Source organism: Melopsittacus undulatus, chromosome 6 (assembly GCF_012275295.1).
Source record: "Melopsittacus undulatus isolate bMelUnd1 chromosome 6, bMelUnd1.mat.Z, whole genome shotgun sequence".
NCBI lineage: Eukaryota > Metazoa > Chordata > Aves > Psittaciformes > Psittaculidae > Melopsittacus > Melopsittacus undulatus.
Window position 1 is genome coordinate 27,802,764 of NC_047532.1, and position 26,065 is coordinate 27,828,828.

At 40.6% G+C, this 26,065-nt stretch overlaps 1 protein-coding gene across 3 annotated transcripts in view; it reads right to left on the minus strand.

Moving 5' to 3' along the window:
- TEDC1 (tubulin epsilon and delta complex 1) overlaps nucleotides 1-26,065 on the minus strand; it is an 82,824-nt gene that overhangs the window by 42,325 nt on the left and 14,434 nt on the right. For 2 of the 3 annotated variants that reach the window (XM_034064415.1, XM_034064413.1), the window contains exons 4-5: nucleotides 18,396-18,566; nucleotides 12,177-12,275 (exon numbers count right to left, since the gene is read on the minus strand). In XM_034064415.1, the coding sequence (XP_033920306.1) occupies nucleotides 12,177-12,275; nucleotides 18,396-18,566 (270 nt within the window). The remainder of the gene's footprint in view (nucleotides 1-12,176; nucleotides 12,276-18,395; nucleotides 18,567-26,065) is intronic. The other variant, XM_034064414.1, reaches the window with a different exon arrangement.

The window sequence follows — 26,065 nt, forward strand, 5'->3', positions numbered from 1 at the left end:
AGAAGGGGGAATCGGAAGTGAAATCGGGTACAGAGTTCAACAACTATATGATTCATGGCTGCCTGACAAGCAGGTACTTGTCATCTGAAGATGTTCTCATGCCAATTACCATCAGCTGCCGAGAGAACCACAGAGGTGGCAAGGGACCACTAGAGGTCTTTAATCCATTTCCTTCTGAAAGCAAGGGGCTCAAGGTTCTGTCCAGCAAGTCCTGAACATCAACAACCAGAGATGTCACTCCTTCTCTAGTATCTGGTTCCACATTTTGACCACCCTCATGGCAATTTTTCCCCTCTTGTATTTGGCCATAATTTCTCATGTTCCAGCCTCTGCCTGTCACCCTCCTCCTGTCCCAGTGCACCTCTGAGAAGAGCCTGGAGTGTGCTCCAGCCCCAACCACATCAGTGGCATTACGGGACTTGCTCCTGTATGACTCTCTCTTTGCACTGGAGAACCCAAACCAGACACCTAGAACTCAGTGTCATGAACACTGGACAGAGGGACAGGATTCCCTCCTTTGCTCTGCCAGCTGTGTTTCTGTTAGCAGGGCCCAGGGTGCAGTCAGCCTTTGCCACCTGGGCAAACTGCTGGCTCCTGGGCAATTTGCTGTCCTCCTGGACTCCCTGGTATTTGGTTTGGTTGGGTTTTTTTTTGCAAAGCTGCTTATTAAGCAGTCACCTCCCAGCCTGATGCTGGCCTTTGCACTAGCCTTTACTAAGCTTTCTGAGGCTCATCTCAGTTAATTTCTCCAGCCCCTCCTGGTCCCCCTGAGTGGCAGCACTGCCCTCAAGTGTATTCAATTTGGTATTGTTCACACACTTGCTGGTGGTGTGCTCCATCCCATCATGCAATGCAAGCCACAAATAAGATTTTAAACAGTACTGGCCAAGAAGGTGATCTCAGAGAGACACCACTAATAATCAGGCACCAATGTGAGTTCAGTGGCCCAAACAATTTTCTACTCACATCAGCTCACTTATCCAACCTATCTCTAACCAGTTTGGCTACAAGCATTTTCCCTTAGTGATACATAAACACAGGCACATTCTATGTCCTTGTCTTTCTCAAACTGCTTTAATTACATGTCTTTGCCTCCTTCTCAGATGGAATACTCCACACTGCTTTGAAAGGGAACCACAAGCAGGAGATGAGGGGACTGCGGAGGTGGAAAGTGTCTGTCCCAGAGCAGGTGGAACTGAACCAGCTGGTAACAGCAGGCATCAGATGAGCAGAAAACCATCTGACACCACAGACAGTCACAGGGAAGGAGAAACAGAGGAGATTGTTTTGATCATATTTATTCTTTGAGATTTAAAACAGATTAGCTCCTGCAGAGGCTTCTTTCTCTCTGCAGCATGAGAAAAAGTCACTCCATATGTCTCTAACCTCTCCAACCTCCCTAAATTAGCTCTCCCATAGATAGTAATTCATCCCTTCTCCTGTCATCAACTCCAAACACCCACCCTGACTCTCCAACTGTTTCTTTGCTCTGGACAGTCCCTGTCCATCTTCCAGGCAGGATGTGGAAGCCAAGCCCCACTGCTTTCAGAAGGGAGCAAAACCTGCAACAGCAGCACAACAGGGATGACCAGGGAAGTTAGGAGAGTAATTCCTCTCCCAAGACAACTGGTCCACTGACAGCCCCAACAGTGAAACTGTTTTGTAAAACCATACAAAGCATACAAAGGTAAATAATTTATATTTAACTATTTTTCAAAGCCATCCCTTCTAAAACTGACTTGAATCTGCCTTAGAAATATCAATATATATTATCTTGCACAATTTGATTGCTCTTGCTTCTACAGTGCACAGCTGGCGAGACCCTTTCATTTTCTTAAGGATCAGGAACCCAGCTACAAGTAGACACTATCTACAAGCAGCTTTGAAGCCATTTGACCTCTAATTCTTCCTGATTTTACACAGATGACAAGGTTTGCATATGCTCTGCCTCATTTTTGCAAATGAGTACCTGATCTACCATTTCCAAGAGGTTTTAATAGCTACTATAGCAAACCATGTTTTATATGATAAATGTCAGCAAATGAACTGAAAACCAATTGCTGTGGTATTTCAGAAGGAAAATGACATGGCAGTTGAACAACTCCTTCTGTAGAGTGAATCATTAAAAAAAAATCAGGAATTAAATTCTTTGTTCCTGCCATGCAGCACGGGTGGGCAGCACTTGCTGTCACTGACAGTTTCATTGCTTTCTTAGTGCTTATTCCTTCCTTGCAATGAAATGCGAGAAGAAAAAAATTATACCTGAATCACTGAGAGGTTTTTGATTTCATTTTTAAAATGTTTTCTCAAGTAGCCACTCTCCTGCTCTACAGGCAATACATAATAACAACCAAATCACTCCATTTGCAAGACAGTATCCACTGCTACTCCAGTAATTGTGAGGAGGGTTTCCCATGTACACAGCTGGAAGAGAAAAATACAACAGCTTTTTCCATTTTCAATAACCTTCAACATACCAAGCTTCAAAGCAAGAGCCTTCTCCCCCCCCAAAAAAAATCAACAATAATCCAATTACTATTGGATTTTAAAGGTGACCTAGGCAGTGCCACTAAGAGAACAAAAATGCTTTAATGTACTGAAGCATCCTCACAAACAAGGAAACTGAGGGTTTCCCAGTATATCTCATCATCCCTGCAGGCTCTGAATCTCTACCTACCCCAGTGTAGCAGACTTCACTGTGCACAGTACCATGGCAGGCACTCTGCTCCTGGCACTGCACAAGCAGAAGACCAAACCAGAGATTATCCAGAGAGAAAGAATAGATCTTTCAACGAACATAACCGGTGGGGATTTAAAGCCAGCTCCTGGTCCATTGTTCAGCTTACCAATATCAGGGCACCAAGGAGAAAGCAGTCATCTAGGACACGGCAGGACCCTCAGGCAGGGTCAAACAGCCAGCTCAGACCAGCCAAGTACCACAGATGCTCTCCTGACCCTGCTCATCATCCAGCAGCACAGAGGCTATTCTGTTTGAGCCTGCAGGTGCCCTTCATATTAGATTTGTTCTTACAAGTCTCCACTCTTTCTTGTTTGAACAACCACCGTTGAAAATCGAGTACTCTGGATCACTCAAGTCCCTCGAGCTTTCTCGTGAGCCTGCAGGCCTCCTGCATTTAGGTGCTGGAGTCCCATGTATAATTCAATATGTTATCAGATCTGCTCTTCTCTGCAATATTAATGTCAGCTCCCTTGTTAGTTCTCACCAATCTGACTATGATGCATGTAAAACATCTAAAGTAACTGTGGCTGCAACAATACCGCAATACATAAAGGAATTTAATGGGCTAGGGGGGAAGCATCGGCTTTGACTGGCAGTGTTATTCAGAACTCATAGCAGTAAGCATGTTTTACACTTCTAATACACAATCCAGCAAGAGAACTGCTAAGGTTACAAACTTAAGCATTCAAAGTTTAAAAGTGTCACAATTCAAGCTGTCTAAATAACACTAATTTGACCATCCCATGTGTATAAGGTCTAGAATTACATGACCAAAATATTTTGCTTCAAAATCTGTACCACCCAGGGCATGCAATGGCTGGTGCTCACTCCACAAGCTATTCCTTTTCTGTATAAACTGGATATTATTCTGTCTATTCTTCAGAGGAAAGCCACAGACTTATTTGCCATACATCACCCAAACCCCATTCTGAAGACAGAATTTTTATCTTCCACATAAACAAGTTTGCTTTCCTAATGACCCATGTGAGACAAAATGATAATATTATTGTCATTTTACAAATGGGAAATGAAGGCAGAGAGATGAAAGTGAAATGCTTGCATTTCTTGGGGTTGCATCAACTGGGACTTCTGAGACCTGATTTTCAGAGAATTTTAAAATGACCATAAAGCACTTCATGGATACACCCAGACAGCGCAACTCAACAGCTTGCAGAAATGCTTTATGTAGTTTTCACTGGGATAGTTCCTGAGCCAATGTAGCTCCTTCGGCTGAGCAGCTCAAGTGGAAGACACCAGGCAGCTGGCCCAGGCTGCATTAACAAGCACAAGTCCACTGACTCTAGAATCCAGCCTAATGCTTCAGCAGAGCAATGTGCTGAAGGACCTATTATACCATCTGGGGTTAAATCTGACATTACTAAGTGATGCTGCCTGCATGCTCAAATTCTGTAGGAGATTCAAGCACAGGTTCTACCAAGTTCAGCAGCAGCTGGGAATACTCAACATTTCCAGAAATCAAATTTCTGAGCATCAAATTGTGAACAAAGAATCATCCCATTGGCATTGTGAATATCCCATTGGCATTGTGAACATCCCATTGGCATTGTGAACATCCCATTGGCAGCCCACCGTGGAAAGTCCAGCTGAAGTAACCTGCATTATTTAATGTGAGAACTGAAAGGCACAGAAGACTGCAGATCTCCAGGACAAAGCTATACTGTCTCAGCTATTAAGGCTTCCTCCTCTTCCAACAATTTGCCCACTAATACAACTACTTCTTCACCTTCCTCAACCGTTTTCTTCACCAAGGCTCTGACTCAGAAACAAGGCACTCTGCTCTCCATCTGATATAATGGTTCTGGGATAAAATAACCTAACAAACATGCATTGCACTGCAACACCATACTCCAATTTAGACAATTACTATCTCTGGTGTTTTTAGAAAGAAATTTCTGAAAATTCCTCCTGCAGCATCAGAGATGCGCAGATGCCTGGCTTTGAATGCCATAATCTCTAGAGCTACTAAATATGCTTCAGACACTCAGGTCAAATAGACTGACTAGCAGCAGTAGCATCTTGTCCACCTGGACCATCGCTGAAAGGGGATGACGTTTTCCTGCAAGTAGGAAATTTATCAGAACCCCATAAGGAGAAAGACAGTGCTTTATGTCTTTAGACAGACTCATTTTCCCTGTTCACAGCTCCCTATTCCAGTTCTCCTCTCTGGTCTTGACTTCCCTGCCCATATTCAGCCCCTTCTGCCACAGCCTCTCTTTAATGCCTCACTCAAGTCTCTTTTCACCCAGTCTGAATTCTTTCATGTCATTAGAGCCACCTTGCTCCCCCAATGCCCTCACGCAGGCCTCCTACCCAGGGATCTCTTCCAGCTTCTGACTTCACTGAACAAGAGCCAGAGCAAAGAGGCTCTCCACTGTCCATTCTATCCCTTTCCACTGCCTGTCTAGAGCCCAGCTTCTGCTCCCAGCCTGCAGCTCCTAACACAGTCACGTTTCCCATGATCTTCAATGAATAATATTAGAATGGCTTAGTGAAGCAAGTTAAAGACAGGAAGGGAGGAAAACCTGAATACTTTAAAAGGGCAATGCATTTGCTATTTTTATTCAGTGCTGTGGCAAGCATAATGATGCAAATTCAAAAAACTTGTCATAATTGACCTTTTCAAAACACGTCTCCATGGGTCTAACACACAATTTATTGGTGAACCCTGAAATTCATTAAAAGTCAGCAGTTCTAGAACTTCTCATTTCATCATTGAAGTACTTAAGATATACCTAGCAGCAATCATCAATGAAAAATAAACTTGTTTAAAATGGGTAAAAATTTTGATGCATTGGGTTAGAAAAACCTGTGCCTTTAAAAAGTTCTGTAAAAGAAAAACAAATGTTGTTGCTGCAAAACCTACCAGCTTACCTGCTGTTCTGAAAATTCAACAATGCCAGAATCCAAATATTCTGGTCACCTGAAGCCCTGTAAGCAGATTTGTGAAGTGGTCAGGAGTCACTACAGATTCAAACTAAGCTTGTTCTAGCAGTGCATAGAGTAAGTCTAAAAATCTCTTTGTGTTCCAATCCTTTGTGGCTTGGCTGTCTCTTCTGTCCTACTGCTCTGAGAACTGTGTCACAGCTCACACAGAGCCTGGCATAACACTTAGTAAAATGAATCTGCATGAAGATTTCTGTGGAGTCAAGACTCACTACAGAAGAATTTCAGACAGAACATGCACAGAAAAAAACAAAATAAAACAAATCCCCCCACATTTTCACAAATCCTCACAAGCCCTGATGCAATTACTTTTGAACTTTATGCTGTAGTATTTTTTATGCAGGGTCCACTTGAAAAATTTCAAGGTTTTCTTTTTCTTTCAAGAAACTGAAAGACAATGACAAACAGGCAAAGCTTCCCTTAATTAGAACTGTACTTACAACACAAAATGCTGATCCTGTTCCATGACAGAAATGGCAAAACCGTAGCTTTAACCAAGGAAATGAAGCAATGAACATATAAAAAGCTGAGTGCCAGATCAAACAGAATTAGTTGCCAGAGCAGCCCAGAAGATAATGAATCTAGGCCAATTTATACCAATGAAGGCAGTTTGTCCTTGAAGCTCAAGGTCATTCTTTCAGAAAAGATTTTTTTTTTCTGGAATTTGCATGCAGTTCAAGCCTTTGCTTCCTGAATTCACCTTCTACACAACAGCATCACACACTATAGTACGAATGCAACTTTTTCTGTTGACATCTACACTGAGAATCGTGTTGGTTCAACTGCTTTTTGTACAACAGATGAAAGGACATCATAAAATACCAATGGTTCCCTAGGAGGCTCTTTGAAATTCAAATAAGGTTACATACCCTTCAGCCCTACCATACAAGACCATAACAGGGTTGATTCCAGAAATACTACAGGCTAGCACAGGTCTGTGTCAATCAATAAAGTTACACAGTGTCAAGCTTAGCAGCAGGGTTTTAACTGTTTATTTTCATTTAGTGGCTGCCTGCAGTGTCTGTCACCACCAGGAACATTCCATGGAGTACCAAACAATCAGGAAAAGGACATCAAATATTGTCCAAAACACAGTAGCTAGAATTATTCTGCCACAGGTACTCCATTTTCACTCAGGACAGTCGGCAACTTAGAATCCATTTCTGGAGATAATGCAATAGCTTTGTAATTATCCAGTAACCAGCTGAATAACTTGTATTAACTAACAGGCTTCACTTTTGCTGCTCTGTCTTCACAGACGTTCCAGGAGGCGGTGCTGTCACTCAGATGGAAATGGACCAAAAACCCTCTCATGGTGTTTGTGCCCTGAATATACTGGTTAATCTTACCATTTAACATGCCTATGCAGATAAAATACTTTAGCAGATCAGGAAGACTTTATGCAAGAAGTGCACAAGCCCATATGTGCAGGCATATGATGCAAAGTAAAGACTCAAATTTCATGCAAAGTAACTAGAAAATGCATGTTCAATATTTCTGAAAATTCAAAGCCTATCAGCTCCCAATCTGAACGAACTTGCTCTGAAAAGAACAAAGCTCTTTAGTGCTTTGCATGTATTAAAACCATGGGTTATTACTCACAGGGAATAAACCTGTTGTGTCACCCATCTCTAACAGCCATCTGGACACATGTTTTAAATGGAAACTGGCACAAGATTTAGGGTCCAGAATCAGCTTATCTTACAACTTGATCCTTTACCCCTTGAACATCACAATAAGAAATTATGGAGTTCCATCTGACTGAAGGAAGCAAGACACGTACATTGGCTTCCTTCCACGATACATGAAAAGCCCAGAAGGCAGAGCAGTGCTATGCCTGTACCATCCTATTCCATCCTACTCAATCCCTGCTACTTGGAGAGCTAAAGCTTACCTGAATTTTTTATGGGCATGGAATTGACCATACATTATGTATGCAAAGTCAGACAATTTGTTTGCTCCTATTTACTTGTTACCAAGGACCTAAGCTCCTTAAACCAAATATATTTCCTTTAAAATGTGTTAATGGTCAATCTTTTTCCAAAAAATTCCAATACAAAATTATTAGATATTGACATCCAAGTTCTATAAATTTCTTTGCATGTCCATCTGGCAGACAGCTGCATTATTTTTTTCCTGTCACACTCAGTAAATTGATCTACTGGCATTTAAAGGTGTTACCCTTACTCATTACAATTTCAATGTTACTCCTGCACTGCCAGCACTGTACCAATGACCCGAGTTCTGACTACAACTTTTAATCTCTGCTAATCACAGAACCTGTGAGATTGAGTTCCACACATAAAGCAGCATATGAAGAGGCAGAAAAAAACAAAGGAGTAGGCTGTTTTGCTTCAAAGTTCATTGATGTCTTTATGGTAAGAATTTGACGACTAAGTTAATTTAATGATTCTTAAGTGCAACACGCAGTTTTTCAAGCTCAAGGTAAAACATCAGCTCTGGTGACACTGCTATGGGCTTCATAGACAAGAACGCAATTATATTATGCTCAAATGATAAAACACTACCTAATTGGTTGCACATCGCAACTATTGTCCTACAGTCGCAAGAGGAATGTGAGAGATATCCCATACTGCCCTGGAAAATTTTGGACAGATGTTACTTGCCCTCAGCCACATCTTCTGCATGCTCTCCCAATACACTTCCAAACCATTTTAGCAGTAGTGCCAGAGATCAGAACTCCATTTCTGCCCTAAGATACTTCAGGCTGGCAAGTAACAGCAGCCCTTCAGGCCCCCAGTTGACATGGAAAACTATTTAGAAACAAACAGGATCACTACAGCTTGGAAAACATACCAGAACACAAGATGTAGAAGATGCTCTAGAAAGCGTTGTAGCACACTTTTAAGTGATGTATGCAAGAGGTTTTCAAGACAAGACACAATAAACATCCAGGCCATGCTCCCTAGCAATGCACAGGCTGTTGCATGCTGCTATGCTGTAATTATCCCTGATGTGCACGCTCTGGCACGGCCCTGCAGGCAAACAGCTCCATAACCATCACCGCTCACTGAGGAGCTTCTGATGAGAAAATGGCCACCAGCTTATCTTCTCATGCAACACTCTGCAAACTAGGGGCTGCTCAAAAAGACACAACAGTATTCTGTGAAAGGACATACACATAGAGGTCAAGAGCTAACACAGGCATGCATATGTACTTCAACTGGAAATTGAAGCCAGCTGGAATAATGTCACATCATATTCACTGACACCCCTGGGCAGCACAGGAACTAAACTCAGCAGTGACCTGCAATCCACAGCCAACCACATATAGATAAGCACAGCCAAGCTAAACTGCAGGAAAAGTTGGAATTTTTATCATGCCTCACTGGAGAAAAAATATAATTAAAACTATTACACTTGGAATGCCTCCAGCTCTATAAATCTGACAAAGACATTTATGATGATAAAAGAATAATAATGTCCAGGAAAATCCCTGTATATAAAAGCACTAAAAGAGTTTTAAATCAAAAATCCAAGGGAAGAATATTTTAATAATGTTAATGTGCAACTTTTATAGAAAAGGAGTAGCATGTCTTATTCTATTTCATAAACTGAAGTTTAACTTCACAGCTATATGTATCCTATCACACTTTTCCTGTCAGACTAAACATCTCTTGGTTTCTTACAGGTCAGAACAACTTATCTCCCAGGATATTCTTGATGACAATGAACCCTAGGCTTCAACAGAAACAGCCAAATGTCCTTTCTGTAATAGCTAATTTTTGACACTTCAATCCACTTTGCATTTCTAGCCTTTGAAGGATACCTAACATGAGAAGAAATTCATAACACCATCCAACAACAGGGATGCATTACAGTAAGACATATTGACGTGCTTGCTCTTTTTATTGATCCATGCAGCAGGCTGTTATTTGAGGTAACATTAACAGAAATGTCACATTACTTAAGAGGAAAAAAAAAATTATTTCACAGTTTTTGGAAAAAACATTTGGCAGAGTGCTGCCATCTGCACCAATATTTGAAAACCAATCTATTCAAATATGTATAATTTACTTTATCTTATCAAGATATTTCAAAATTAGATGCTTTTTACTACATTTTTCCAAAGAAATATAATTTTGCATATTGGGTATGAAATCCATCTGGAAAACTGACACTTGAAACAGCCTTGCTTTTTCAAGTCAATACTACCTTGTTATAGGAGGCTCTTCATACATACTGAGTGTATGACTTCTCGAGGCTACTTTTGGGAAATAAGGGTAGGGGGAAACAAAAACTATAAAGATTGCTCAAACGATGACAGTAAGAATTTTAAGCCTCTCAAAAATATGCATACAGAAGTGTCGTGCTGATTTCCTGCATTTTTCCCTGCTTAATTTAGAATCAAGCACAAGAGAGCAGCTTAGAGGAACCCCTTTTCTTTAATATATTCAGGATCTTCAAGTAGCTAAGAATTTCACAGCTGATTATTCTGACAGTTACAATTTTGAACCATTCCAAGCAGTAAGTGGCATAGGAAAAGAGTTTCCAACACACATGCACTGGAGCTGGAGAAGCCCATTTGGGATAGCACCTGTCAGAACCCAGAACTGGAGATGGAGATTGTGGCCACTCACACTTGCAAGAAAACATCTCCTGCCACCCCACCTCTGCCTCTCTCATTGATTCACCCTTGCTTGAAGGGGTATCCTTTATATGACGTATTTGCTCTTTAAGCCTGAGAAATGTAGAATGAAGACTCTACAGATTTTAACAAAGCAACACAGCTGCCCATTAAACCTTCATGACTATAGCACTTTACCTAACCACAATGTTTAAAATACAAAAAGAGTCTTTCCATTTTACCCTGGGCCTCCACTGAACAGCACACCTGAAGCAGACATCCAGACAGGGAGCATCATGCAAGAAAGAAAACTCCTGGAATAATTCATTAACAGTGGAGTCAAAACCAAATAGGCTTTATTAGAGTAACACTATGCTTTACTGGAACAGATAAGTGACATGTTCAGGGTAAGGCTTTGGAAGAAGGTAGTTGTTAAGTCCTTCTACACAGCCTGGAAGTTTCTAGTACCAGCACACCAGATCTTTCTGGACATTTGCTAAGCTCTGGAAGACTATAATGTATAAGCTTCAAAGGACTTTGCTGCTGTGTGTTCTGAGCTGCAGAGCAAACCTTAGGAGAGAGACTGTGAAGCACAAATGAGAAAGAAATTTCAAGCTGACTTAACCATTTGCTCTAGAAAAACACTAATTTTCCAGGAAAAGCTTCTAAAGAGCTGAACCTTATCAAGAGGTGGGATGTGAACTGTTCATCCAAGGAACGCTCAGTAATGAAAGATTATCATGCACTGTACTTTAGGGGTTTGAACAGAGGACTACCTCCCATCTTCAAACCTACTTTTCTGAATTCCTTCGTGCGTGGTATTTACAAACTCTACTTCTGTTCTTAAGGTAGCAGCAGAAAGAATAACTTCTTTGAGTAAACGGATTTGGACAGGTTGCAGAAATTTGCCAACTATTGGTTTTGTACAGGCTGAGCTTAAAATTTCAATCTTATTTCACTTTCATACAGACTAAAACATTTACAAATCGATTTGTAAAACAAATGTATTATGTTATATTAAAACAAAAGAATTGTACTACTTCAAATTATAAAACGAAACATCTATAACTGAGTATATGAGAGTAGCAGAAATATATACATGGAACAGTAAAACAGTACATTAGGAAAAATGATGTCACCCTAGAAGGTTCTGGCTGAACACGTAAGGAAACACTTTATTACTGTGAGAATGACTGAGCATGGAGCAGGTCACCCAGAGCAGCTGTGAAGTCTCCATCCTTGGAGATAGTCAAAAGCCATCTGAACATGGTCATGGGCAACCTGCTCTAGGTCACTCTTCTGGAACAGAGGTAAACTTGAGAGGTCCCTTCCAACCTCAACCATTCTGTGCTTCTAAAGTATTTTTCAAAACAAAGCTTCTTACTACCAAAAAGGTAGTCAACTTGTATAATTTCCAGAACTAATGAATGCTAGCACAGATATGTTTTGTCTCTCCCTGGAGAGATAAATCAGGTCTCTTCATGTCCTCACTGACAAGCTGCTCATGCAAGGCCACAGGCAGACACTCTGGCTGGCTGACCCAGGTGTAGTCACCAGTAGTACACAATAGCAGTCAGCCAACTGATTTACAGTGGCTTTAGTCAACAAGCCTTTTCTTAAGTGGCACTTTCAGTCAGGTCTCTCCCCACTTCCTGTCTACCAGGTTTTACAAAACTTTGCTTCATAAGTTTGTGTTCTATCAAACTGGAAGAAACCATTTGGTGAATACAAGTTGTAATTGAGGAAACTGACAATTCAATATAAATAAGCCCTTATTTCTGTTGGAAACCAAATTAAAAACATGTTACAAGGAGTGCAGTCTTCTGCTTAACAATATCTATGAAAAGCATACAAAGCATCCAAGAATTACAGCAGAGGAATTACCTGCTTGTAGTTCTCCGGCTGTCTAACAAGATCTGTTTCTGTGACAGAAAAATGTCCAAGGATCTGGTCCATATGGGAGCCACTAGTGAATAAATGGATCTAGAATAGATTAATTTAAAAGATATTTCTCAGTACAAGGAGCAGCTTATTAACATCATTAGTTAACATCTAGCAGCTGCATGGATTGGAACAGTGACATGAACCAGTGGATACAAGCCCACCACCAATGGACAAGTACAAATGTAACTACTACCACCAACACGACAGACCTTTTTTAAAAGAGCCTGCAGGAAATGATGATCACGTACCACAATCATCTCACAAAATGGTCCATCTGGTATTGTTACCAGAACCACATGCTGGAATTGTTACGGCTGCTACCACAGTAAAACAGAAAGATTTCTCTTTTTGTCCTGTCTTGAAGTCTTTTTCCTTACACTACAGACACTCTTGTGCATAGCATTGAAAGTAGAAACAATCTGAAACAGCAGAAGACTTATCAGAGGTGAAAGATACCCTCAGAGTAATTTTTTATTTCTTCCTTTAAAGCAGAAAATGCTACCATGTTACATTAAGTTTCTTTTGCTGCTATATATTGTTGTCTTTTGCTTACTGGAACCTTGTCCCAGGTGGCTGGTGATGGTATCATCAATTATTTGGTGAAGAAGCTTCCCAAGTTAGTCAAGGGAACAATAAAAAGCAATTCCTCCTATTCAGAGCTGATCCCTTTGTTACTGTAATAACTGCACCTGCCAAACAAGATAGCACTGCACATTTGTCAGACAATCGTTCATATTTCATTAATATTTCTGCCAGAAGACAGAGAATGTTTCCTGCTTTTCTTCCTTTATTCTAATATGAACTTTATCATACACTTGGGTGTTGACAACTATTTTAAAGTTGACAGGCACTGGGTAATTATCAACCCTTCCCTGCAACATCAGAATATTTTAGTGCTCCTTTCCCAAAACTCACTTCTGGTGACAACCATCTGTCACATGTGCAGAGCTATGTGAGTTTAAAAATAAAAGAGCACCTCCCCACACAATGTTCTTCCTTTCTACTTGCCACTCCTCTCTCTCCCTGCTGCATTCTTGCATAACTCTGGCTGCCAAACCTTTGGGCCTCCAGCACCAGGAATTAATTTCTGCCCCTCTTCAAGTCTCTTGCAGCAGCATCAACGGCTAAAGCCCAGAACAAATACTTAGAAGCTAAAATGACTGAGAAATAAGGTGTTTCCCTGAGACCTGACTTGATGGATACTGAAATAATTCAGTATTTGCATTTTTCACAATCTGCTACCGATAATCACAACACACTGAAGATAAAATAAGGCTTAAAGAGGAAAACAGTACCAAGGTACAAGAAACAGGTTAGAGAGCGAGACAGAGCTTTTGCTTCATGGCACTGGAATGGACATGGAGGCAGATCTGATTTAACCATACACTAAAACACTGCATGAGAGTACAAGCACAGCCCCACACTGAGCACCACTTCTGGGGAGTTTTCAGTACCAATTCCTAAACAGTCTTGAGCTTAGACATCCTGCAGGGAGATCAGCTTGCCTAATTCGCCTAAGAGGAGATGAAAAGTGGGCTTGTTCGTAGTTCACACACACTTCCACAAGACAAAAAATTTGTAGTGCATTAAACAATGTGCTACTGAGATCTAATGACAAATTCACTTTTGGAAAAACACGAAGATTTTCAAACCAAATATCTCAAGATAAAAATGACATAATAAACCAAAAATGACATAATAAACCAAGGTAATAATTTAGAGTAACATAGTAGATTCTTCATTCCAAAATACTGATGTATTTAATAATTGCAGTTTAGCTCACTCATAAATTACTGACAATGAGGTAATCACCCAGCAACAGTCTCTGCCCTCTCTGTTATTCAGAGATCAAGACTCTGTCCTTGTCCCTTTACTCTTTTACTCCAACATCAGATATACAAATATTAAAAATCTAATCCACTGTAATACATGTTATTTTATATTGGTTATTATAGAGGAGGCACAAGAAACCAGTCCATTCATAGGAGGTATTTCCCAGTGCATACTGACAGAATACAACTCTTGTTCTTACGGTTTCCAAGCATATTACAACCATTAGTTTTGTTCTACCACATCTGACAACACCAAATATGCTAAACTCTCCTTCTAACACAGAATCATAGAATGGTTTGGATTGGAAAGGACCTTAAGATCATCTAGTTTCAACCCCTCTGCCATGGGCAGGGATGCCTTCCACTAGACCATATCACTCAACCTCAAGGCTGTCCAGCCTGGCCTTGAACAATGTCAGCGATGGAGCATTTGTAACTTCCTTGGGCAGTCATCAAGAATTCCATGTAATATCATTTTATTCCTATTAACTGATACACATATTCTACAATCAGATGTTCACCTGCTTAGCAAAATTCACCCAACCTAACCCTCCCCTATTTCAGGTGTAGTTTGTGTCCTAGTCTTTAAGTGGATGAAGTGTAGCTGAAAAAAATACTCCCAGGAAATCCACCAGTTTTGCAGAAACTCGCTTGTCCTGCAATTTGTTTTCACATGCTCATTGTGGCACAGTGCACTTAAGAGACCCCAAAACAATGCCTGTTTTAAACTATACAGGTTCCTACCCTTTTTTTTTTTTCTGAAACTATGCAAGGCTTCTCAATTCACATTTTTTTAAGGCAAAATGGCAATTCAAAGCCTAACTAAAAACAGCTGGTCTCCTCTATGAATTCAAGAAGGATCAAAAACCAGGCAGACTCATCTGGCACTTGACAGGAAGAAGAAGAAACAGAATAGAAGGAACCAAGAGGCATGCCTTAACATGGTAATTTATCCTTCATGCTTCCATATATTTGAAGGTGTACCAGGTAAATATATACTACTGAGAATTTTGAGGTAATTATAATGGTATTACTGTACTGTATTTTCAAAGCAGGCCAAGCTGTTCATGTTGAGAAGTCATTATGTTATTCAACAGCTCATAGCCTCAGGCTGCAAAATTCCTCAGGTTAAGATTTCCCTGAGGAACTCTTCCTCCTACAACAGGACATGTGTACGTGTCTGTAAGCTTCAACATGCCTTCTGGGAGCTGAAGTCACTGAAAAGAAGCTCATCAGAAGAACTAGCAAAGAGGAACAGCCAGTCAGACCACCTAACAAGCAATTCCCAACACATGAACTCCAGGGAGACTTCCCTCTTCACCAGTTACTGCAGAACTTCATACCATCAAATTTAAGTGGCTGCATGCAGGACAGAGTAGATAGAAGCCCCAGCAATCACTTTCAATCATCATTTGTGTACTTTAGAGAAAGAACAACCATTTATTTTTGCCTGTTTCCCCCTCATATTTCCCTCCTACTACTTCCTTACCCTTTTTTCAGGCAGTACAGTACTATTTTATTAAAACATGAGTCACCCCTTCTAACCTGAAAGACCATGTCCCTGATCACCCAAGTAATGCAGACTTTTTTCACAAAATCACAGAACCGTGAAAGAACTTTTGAGATCTTTAGTCCTATTTCCTGCTCCAACAGGGATTATCACCAACATCAGTTTGAGACCTTCTATATTCGAGTCTTGGAAACCTCCAAGGATGGAGACTATTCAGCATCTCTGGTGACCAGCTCCAGTGCTGCCCATCATTCCAGAGGAGCTTTTTCTAATATGCCTGAACCTGCTAAGCTATAATCAAAGGCCCCTTCCCCTTCAGCTTCTGGTACTGCTGCAAAGATTGTAGATCCAATGTGGTAACTACCATCCTTGTAACGACCCGTCAAGTGGCTGAAGGCAGCTATTAGGTGACCTCTCCCTCAACTTCCTCTACACCACAGCAAGCAAGCCCAACCCCCCAGCCTCTCTTGGGAGGTCCTGTTCAACTTAGCTAGTCCTCTGCTATCTTGGTAGCTTCTTGCTGGATCCTATGTACAATTCTTACTTCCAGTAAGAGCAGGAAACAAGTCATCTCCTGATCTTCCAAGTGTGATGTGTTTTTCTCAGAAAGTCCCAAATACAGAATATGGTATTTTAGAGCCTCCGTGAGTCACAGACTGAAATCTGTGGAAGTGTCGCCACTACTTGGCAAAAATTATAGCTCATGATCTGCAGTAAATAAGGCTGTTCCACAGTTGAGATACACAACCTGTTAAGTTATTAAACAGAGTGAGTAAAAGCCATAATTACAATTTTGTACAGAAAGCCCTCTTTAAATCTGTCAGCATAATTAAAAAATGTAGCACCTATTAGCCTTTTGCATACTGTTTGTGGTTTATATGAGAAAAGCAGCAGTTCATATAGAGGTCATATTAGGTCAGCTAGTCTTCTAATACAGACTAGTTTAAAAGTCTTCAAATCAATACAGTAGCACAGACAATTTCCCTACAAAGAGTCACAAAATATCAATTATTGTTTATGCAGCTGTTAAATTGTCTGTTATATTTTGTTACCACAAATGTTAACATTAATGTGGCACTATAATGAAGTCCCTTCTAAAGCCACTTTTACCTTGCAATTTCCCTGCTTTTAATTCAGACTAAAATATAAAGCAGAGCACTGCACGTTATTACAGCTCTGAACAGAACTCCCACAGTTGCACATACATATCTGAGCATGCATAATATCAGCATGTAATCACATATGGAGGAACTGGGCTCCAATCTATCCTCCTATGTATAGATCTGTGATGGCAGCCCTCTACATACACTGTAGAACATGGTCTGATCATACGAATCACCACCAACACTGCTTATTGCTTTCAATTTAGTCCAGTGATGACTTTTGTTCATCTGTAATGGCAGCTTTGGGAAATCGGATGAACAGAGAAACGTTGCCCCTCCTACTTATTCTTCCAGATTCTGGAAATTGTGATCCAAGGAACTGCAGCATAGCTAACCCATCTCTCATCCTTGTCTGACTGTAACAGTCCTAACTTGGGCAAACATTTTTCCTTGGATAGCCATAGGGGAAAAGAAAGTCCAAGTTCATTCTGAAGTACAACCCCTATAGGAGGACATCCTCTCCACTGTCAACAAGCGTTGTGCCAAATAAGCACATCTCTTTATCATTTTAGTACCTGATCTGGACCATTGAGAGTACCTCTGTTTGTACTTGTGCTCCCAGGTTCAACCTGCTCTTAATTCTTCCTTGGTCTCATTAACTGCACAGTGAGATATTGAAGCTGCCAAATGATTTGATACTGCCAAGTACTACATAAATCAGAGCACTGATGATGAGTTATAGAGCTATTTGCCTCACTTACTATAAAAATCAGCATACCTTAAATAAAGGTAGTTACTGAGGGGAGAAGATGCCAATCATTTCATTTGAGTTTTATAGCACTGAGACACCTCTTCCAATAGCATTACTGTCTGTATCTTAGTGCCAAAGCCAAAGACTGCAGCTGCACTTAAGGTGAATTGCTGTCTTTATTCCCAGATCAGGAAAGCACAACTACAGCGGGCAATGAGAAGGAAAAGGTTATTTTAGATGCTGCACACACAACACCTGATCTTTGCCTAGGGCTGTCAATCAGACATCTTCCCTAGCAATCAATTCATGATAAAGAACAAAATATAACCTCATTATAGTTCTCAGCATTGCTCTGTCAGACACAGGATTAAAACCAAGAAGGCATCTTCATTCAAAACCATCCTTTTCTGATCCTGACAACCTTCTGATAAATGTTTTTCTTTGAAAAGAAATTACTTAAAACTATTCTGAGTCTCAGAAAGGTTTTCTGTGAAGATCCTGGGTACAATACCAAGTGGCTTCATGTAAGTTACGTGAAGAGATATGAACAGAGAAAGGGGGCTTTGGGAAAACATTACCGATAACTTTTAGTACTATCTTTAGAATCATTTCTTTCAGGTTTGTCTCTTCAGTGACCGTCACTGTCAACTTTGGGACTGCAAGCTATTTCCATCCTAAGCAGACATAATGCTCATAGATGTTTATGATTTTCATACAGTCATATAAACATAATTCATAAACGGGAACAGAACTGGAGTCTCAGATGTAGAGACTGCTATTGATTCCTGATTTAAAAGCAGGCAGATTCTGGATTCTGCTCAGATGTTGCCTAGTACTTCAGAAAGGGAAACTGCATTTTACCATGCTGTTATTACTTTCAACATTCCTGCTCAGTATTTTGATCCTACATTTCTGATTAAGTTGCAATAAACAATACCATAGTGAGTTAGAAGAATTATTTACCTTGTGCAAAAGTCTGCATTGCTCTTGGTGCTGAGCATGCAAACTTCGCCACTGGAACCTAAGCCTCCCATTTAACCACTGAAGGTATCGAACATCTACTCCACCTTCTAGCCCAGGTTCAGGTGCTTCTTCAGTTGTACCCTTCAAGCTGTTAGACAGATCGTCTTCACACTAAAAGCAAAAGAGAATACCAAAGTTGGCATCAACACTTTCAAATTATTCAGTAGTGAAGAACATAAAAGGCAAATAGGCCAAAGAGGAAAAAAAATAACCCCAAAACAAAGTAATTTCCAGCAGTAAAGAGAAATTGTAATTGTTTAGAATACAGGATTGGGAATAGCCTAAACAAGTACTGAAGTCTGGAATAAGTATCAGCTGCTCATCTGTGACGTGGTGAGTTGTCTCTTCTCCCATCTTCATTTTTCATAGCCAGGAAGACACAGCGTTCCTGAGACAGAAAGCATGTCCTTTACCTCAATGGCGAAAATCACATTTTTCCTGGGTTCTAATAAGTCAAAAAACATAAAAAAACAGATCTTGCTCATCCATTGCCTTTCCAAGATCCTATTTTGTAAATCAGTACAGGGACAAAACCATGGGCCTGCGTCTACCCAGCTATTTTATTTTCTCCATCCAGTATTTCCCTTCTTGCAGGACAAAGGAAAAGAAACAATCATCCAGCTGACATTGGCCAGGAGTCCACAGAGGCACTCCCAGCTACAGTTCCACCACCTATCTTGCATTGTTTAGCCTTTCTCTAGAGTACTTTGGAAGGAAGAAGGGAGAAACCAAGAGTTTCCTTTTGTTTGTCTTGTCCCACCTTCCTCCTGCTGCATGGCAAAAAAACAAACCAAAAAAACACCTTCATCTTCCAGATAAGATTTTTGCTTGGCCAATGGTATAAAGCAAGCAAGACATTTCTGTTGTTTCTCTTTTCCAAGGAACATGGGGGGAATTGAACCTCCTCCAGCCTCTTGCACAAAGAGATCATTCACATTTACAAACAGATCTCCCTCTCTGTTTTCAGCTAAGACTCCTGCTGATTGCAAATTAGAAAGGAAGACATGGGTTATTTTACTTCTGATGCCAGTAACAGCACTTAAGTAAGGCTCAGCTGTCAAATTCATCCAATCTATGGAAAGTACATACAATAAACACACTCCATAATTCCAATTTTTTTACTACAGTACACCATAAGAAACAAACACAGAACTGCAGAGGCCTGGTTATTCAGAATGGGTGTTCACCAGCTAAGAAAACGTCTCCAATTGTTGGACTCTCAAGACATTTCTTTAAAGCAGAAATTTAAAAAGCTTATGTGAAACATCACTGTTTTCAAGAAAACACTTAAGCAGATATTTGGATCCATAGACCTTGATGGTATTTAAACATATGTGCTCCCCTGCTTCACAGACTTCCATGGTCAATAAAATCTTAGGCAGATTCAGTTGGCAGGCAAAACTTGAATGGAATTCCAATTTAGATCCTTAAATTAAAAGTGCAAACTACAGAATGAAGATAATTTACCCTTGTCTTAAATGCAGATTTCAGCAGCAGTACATCTATAATCATGATCAAATAACCCCCTAATGCTTGTTTTAACCTAAATACCACCTCAGCTGACAGGGCCTCTAATACAATGAGTGTTCATATTGTTTATAAGCACAAAAGTGCTGCTCTGGTCACAAAACAAAATGTATCAAGATTACAGGTTTTTTCCCTTTGCTCTGTGGCTCAGATAAATGCACACTATAAATCACAGGGGCAGGGGGCTGGTAAAGGGCTTTTCCTTTAAAAGGCACGCATTCATCTTGTTTTTTAAAAAAAGACAGTATCCCTTTTGTGCCAACTGCAGTATCACTCTGCACAGATGCCTTCAGCCCACTGCCCCTAAATCAAAAGGCACTGTGTCCTAGGGTGCTGCAGTTCCATCTAAGTACCTTCATGGTTCTTGCCCCCACCAGGGGGCATCAACCATAAACCACGGTTTATGGACTATGAAACCATACAGATATGATTACCAAGTTGCCCATAAACAAGATGAGCCAAGCAACTGGATATTAGTCACTACTGCAGAGAAAACTCATGTGTAAATAACATTAAAACATTTCACATAAGCAACCAGAAAGCCACAGTTTCCAAGCCACAGACTTGGAATTTCCAGACTAAAATCTGTATTTTCCCTGATTTACAGTTCAACTCCCAAGTTCCCTGGTTAGAAGTCTAAGAATGGCACAAATACTGCTCTCCTGGGGATTCATTTCAGGAAGGAATGGCATTAGATTCGATTGCTTTGGCAGTAAGTGACAAATAACATGCAGAGCTAATTTTATTGTCGCAACCTGCCTTATTAATATTAAAATAAGGAATCCAGCCAATGCATTTTTAACAGGATTTTTATTATTTATTTCACAAACCACACAAAAAAAAATTACTTTTGCTATGAAATACTTAGCCTGGTCTAAAGCAAACAATGTAAGGGCGGGGGGGGGGGGAAAGGCCTTGCATATTATACTGTAACCTCAATTTCCAGCTCCATCTTTACAATCTAAGACTATTTCCTGTTCTCCCGGAGCAAGAAAAATCACTAAAACACCAGTCCAAGAGAGAGCCTTTGCTTCAGATATAACTGTGAATTTATCTAATCTCTGCAGCAATATGGGTACACACCTATATTCACTTCTGAGCTACAGAAGTAACAGAAGTGCATATCTTTTAGTCAAATTCATAAAGAGAGCGGCCAAGGCAACTAACCAAGGGCTCTCAACTGCCTCCCTGCACTTGTGGTGTGCACGCTCCACACCAGCTCTGGGAGAGATCATTTCATAGCCACTTACCAGGAAAGCTTTTTGCTTGTAAGCTGTTTGTTGCAATTAATGTTTCCCTTTGTTTTTCAGAGAAGGAAGGCACATGGACTCCAACTACAGAATGGTGCCACAGGCTTGCAGAACAAAAACCACATCAACATCAATGATCAATATGAGTATCGATACCCACATTGCTGTGTCAGAGCCTTTTCCCATCACACTGGTGACATCAGAGCTGGTTTTGTCAAATTGGATGATGAAGGCTCACCAGAGTACCTGTGATTAGTGTAACTTACAGAGAGCCTAGAATGAAGCTTGATAAAAGTGACATGCATATATTTACATGAACTCTCTTCAAGCTCATTCCTGAACTATCACCCTGCCCTCACTTAGATGGACCTTAAACCCAACTCTCCTGTGGTAAAAGATCTAGGCAAACATCCTGCTAAAGTCTATGATAAATACATGTTCCAGAACACTACACGTCACCATCCCAACTAAGGTAGCTCAAAACCTACCCCAAGCTCCTAAATACATATCCAGCTTCGTCAGAGCTAAACACAGTTTATACCCTAAAAGGATATATTTATAACTTTTGCAAGGCAGCCTAGAACTCAGTCTCCAACACCACAAGAGTTTTGCTCTAAACATTACTCCCAGGATATTTAAAGTCCAATTTTTATGAACAAAGATGCCAGATCATTCTCAAAATGTGTGAATGGACTTGTGGTTAGACAATGCCGCAAGTGCAAAAAAGCCAACGCAGTCCTTGTGGCAGAAGTGCTCTGAGCTGACAAGTCAAAGTCACGAAACACACTGAACTGAAAAAAGTCATCAGATATAAAAGTGTTTAGAGGAAAAGAATAAGGCGTGAGAGAAAGGAAGGTGTGAAAAAAAAAGACATGGTGATACATCAATTTTCATTCACATTCCATACATCTGAGCAAACAACTTGCATGCAATGTGCTTAGAGAGAAATTAAAGATCAAGAACTTTCAACTTTTATAGCAGAAATAAAGCTCTTCTTTTTGTTTTGAAATACAAAGCAATCCCATGTTACTGGAAATCAGAAAGCAGGTCTAACAACAGTGGATGGAGATAAACAAGTACTTCATCATATAAATAGTTTATCAAAGAACAACATAAACATCAATGCATTTGTATGCATTGAAGAAGGAAGCATTTTTTACACTACTTGCTCCATTTGAGAATTTTAGGGACCTGGCATGGGGTTAACCTTACTCTGTTCATATACTTTGAATTAAACTCCAAGAATTGCTTTAAAATAAAGTTCCTTGCACACTCAGTGGAGATCCCACAATATGCCATAAGCAGTATTGCAAAAAAAAACAAAACCCAACCCTTTGCTGTGCAACTTCATCACACGTCTACACTTCCTGTTCTTTTCCAATTTATATAGGTATCTTAATGCTTACAAATTCTTACCTTAATAAAGCTACTATGGCCTGTGCACAGAATGTCAATGGAAAGGCCTGTGGTGCCCGCACTGCTGTCAAATCAAAGCAATGACAGGGCTGAGTCCCAAGAGATGCTCTTCGCCGACTACGAGCTGCCACCTGTCGGTAAAGGCCAAATCTCGGCTCATCCAGGCGAGCCGTAACTTCCCTGGGACATCTTGTAAATCCCTCCACGAATCAGCTCTCTGCTTCCAAATTTGGACAGCCAGCAAACAGCTTCCTGCTCTTCCCACAGAGAAGCAGCCCTACTGGAACACGGACATCGCATTTAACCCACAGATAAATGCATTAAGTCAAGTCCCTGACATTAACCCTTGAGCAGAGCAAAATAAAGCAACCATCAGTTGAAACTCCCAGTGCTGTGCCCCCAGCCCATGCCTTGCTTGCACCTGAGTAAGTCTGGGTCTGGATAAACACTATGTACTCTCAGATACTACTCAAATCTTAACTACACTATGTTTTGGTATCACAAAAGCCAGGAAGAGCATATCTAGATCCCTCGCTGCGGGACTCGGGAAAGGCAAAGCAATCACATAAATCAAGCCAGTAACGTGCTCCTGCAGCTTTTACTGAGCACTCATTCTGAACCGCTCATAAATCAGACAATGGTTTTGATGTGACATAACATATGTTAAGCTGTGTAATTACAGATCTTTAAACAGAGCATATTTTTTTCTAATTAAACACCATATCCAGAAATAACACTATCAGACATGCTTTCTTAATTAACACAGCCATATATCTGTCTGCAGGAGGAGAAAATGTGAAAAGGAGCAATCTGAATAGATGAAAGTGAAAGGGACACTATTTTTATTAATAGCACCATCAACAACACCCATAGGAATTCCTCCTAGACAAGGCAGGATCTCTGTTAAATGTATGCATAGGAAGATAGATGGTGTAAGAACCCACTTTCACACAATGCACATACCAATTAAATATCCACATATTTATACAGAAGAATGTTTTCCACAAACATAAGTGCTCACAATGTAGAAATTACACTCATAGCATATTCAGCAATTAAAAAGAACTAAACCCCCATGTTTCTGCAAGGCCTTTCAGCTTTCAAATTTCAATGCCTTTTGTAAAAATCACTACTCACAACAGCACTCCCAAGAGTCCATTCTTGGCAGAGTGAAAAAGAGAAGGTGCTGCAGGAAGACAGAAAGTGTGAACACAGCTCCTACCCATTGCAGTCTTGTTCAAACAAGCCTGTCTGGCAGTAGCCACAGGCCTGAGGCACTAGAGCAAGTCAGTCGCTCAGCACATCCCTCCTCACTCATTCAGAAGGTTACTTCAGAGCTCTGCAATAGAGCAAAAGCACCATATGCCTTTGAATTGCCTAATCTTTGGAGCTGCAAAATTTTAAAATAACATTTAAATCCCAAAGCCCACTGCATGATGTATTCAGACAAAACAGAGAAACCAAATATACTAAAACAAACACGTGGCACAGCAGGCCTTAACTCAGAGCATTGCATTTTGCAGGGCCCAAGAAATGCAATATAGATAATGCCTTGCACTATATTTCCTCTGCCTGCAGCTGCAGCCCTGCTTGCCCACATCCATTTTGCTCCACTGTGGCAAGATGGTGAACAAGGGGCAATCAGTGAAGAAAGATGCACCATGCAAACATGAGCAGCAAATCTGGAGCAAGGGGCCAAAAGGAAAAGAAACATTATCTGCCCTCCTGGAGAAGCAGAGCTCTGCACCTGTAGAACGCCTGCCATGCCCTTCTTTTGTCCTCCTGAGGAAAAAGAACTAAGGAAAAAGAGCTAAATGAGAGCTAAATCCTAATCACTTAAAGTGGGAGAGCAAAAGCAGAGGAAGCTCTCGTTTAAATCAAAATGCCACAGAGCAAAGTTAATCAGAAGGTACCAAAGGTACTTGCTGCTCCCTGCCACCGGAGGGCGGGCGAGCCACTAAAACATCCTAAAATCACTCGGATTCCCCAACAGGCAAGGAAGGAGCTACCTGCACAGGATTTCAGCAAAATACACAGTACCCGTAATGACCATGCTAAGCCTTCCTATTAGCACTCCAGTCCTTCTCTTCCCCTCTTCCCGTGAAAGCTCAAGTGACTCCAGTGCCTGTTGGTGGAGCGCCATCCAGAACACCTCAGCTGCAACATCAGGTTCAGGAAATCCTGCATCTACATGAAATTCAGATACAATAGAGGTGAAACTAAAAACAAAGCCCCAAAACCGCTCTTAAAAGTGCATTTACTCTGTCAGGCAAAACTAAATGTTGTTAACCACATATTTTCCAGTGCATCACAGGAAACTGTTTTTCACTGGCAAAGGTTTAATGACAAGTCCAAAGCATGGAATTGAAAAGAAACCCACAAAAGATCAGAAGGAATAGCATGTACCTATGCATTACATTACAACAGGGAGACAATTTCAGCTATCACCTGTAAGGTGCACTTTAACACCAAAAAAAGTGCATTTCAAGAGTCCAAGCTGAATTGTGCTTGAGTTCTTCTATGGCAAAAACATACTCCTAATTTAATAATCCCTGACCACAAAATATCTTCAGCTCTACAAGCAGTACCAGTAAGTAAAGACAAAAAATAACACTTCAGGGTTCAACAGTTACCTATTCAGGAAGCAGTTTCAAAAAGTACAAAGAGCAGAAAAGTAAAAGTCAGACATTTTTAGGCCTTAGCTTCTCCTAGAAGCCTTCACAGGGTGAATGGCAGTGCAATGAAAGTGCTGCAATAGACCTGTCAGCCACACAGCAGCCCAGTGAGCTGTAGATATTCAACCCTAGTGCTACCCCAGCAGAGATGACATGGAGAGGAGTGTAGCACACAGCAAGCACATCAGTCTGCATGGGCAGTCAGTGCTGCTCACCAGCAAAAATTAGGTGGGGGAAATTCTGCAGGAGAAACTTTAGGTATCCTGTGCCCTTTGTTTCAGGGACAGCTTTACTAGAGGTGTTCCTTAGCAGCTACTGAATACAGCAACAACAGTGGCAAAAAAAGGGGAAACATGATAAATGGTGAGGGTACAAGGAAGACAGAAGGACAAAGAGAACAGAAGTATAAGCACAGTGAAGAAGGGTGGGAACTCAAAAAATGAAAGCTGACAGACTAACACAGCCCATAAAGATCTGCAAAGTAATTATGCTTCTGTATCATAATCAATAGGTTAATAAAATGGCTTCCTCCACCCCCACTAGGATATGTGAAGAGAATAAAAACCCACCAACAACAGAAAACAAACAGAAAAATTGTATTTACTGACACTAGCGCCAGAGGTTTCCCAGTTCTATGCAGGGAACATCAAGCTTGGCTACTACATTAACATTTTTCTTATGGAACAGCAGTGACAGTCAAGATTTCTATAAGAGAAAAACATTTAAACAACAAGGGTAGACC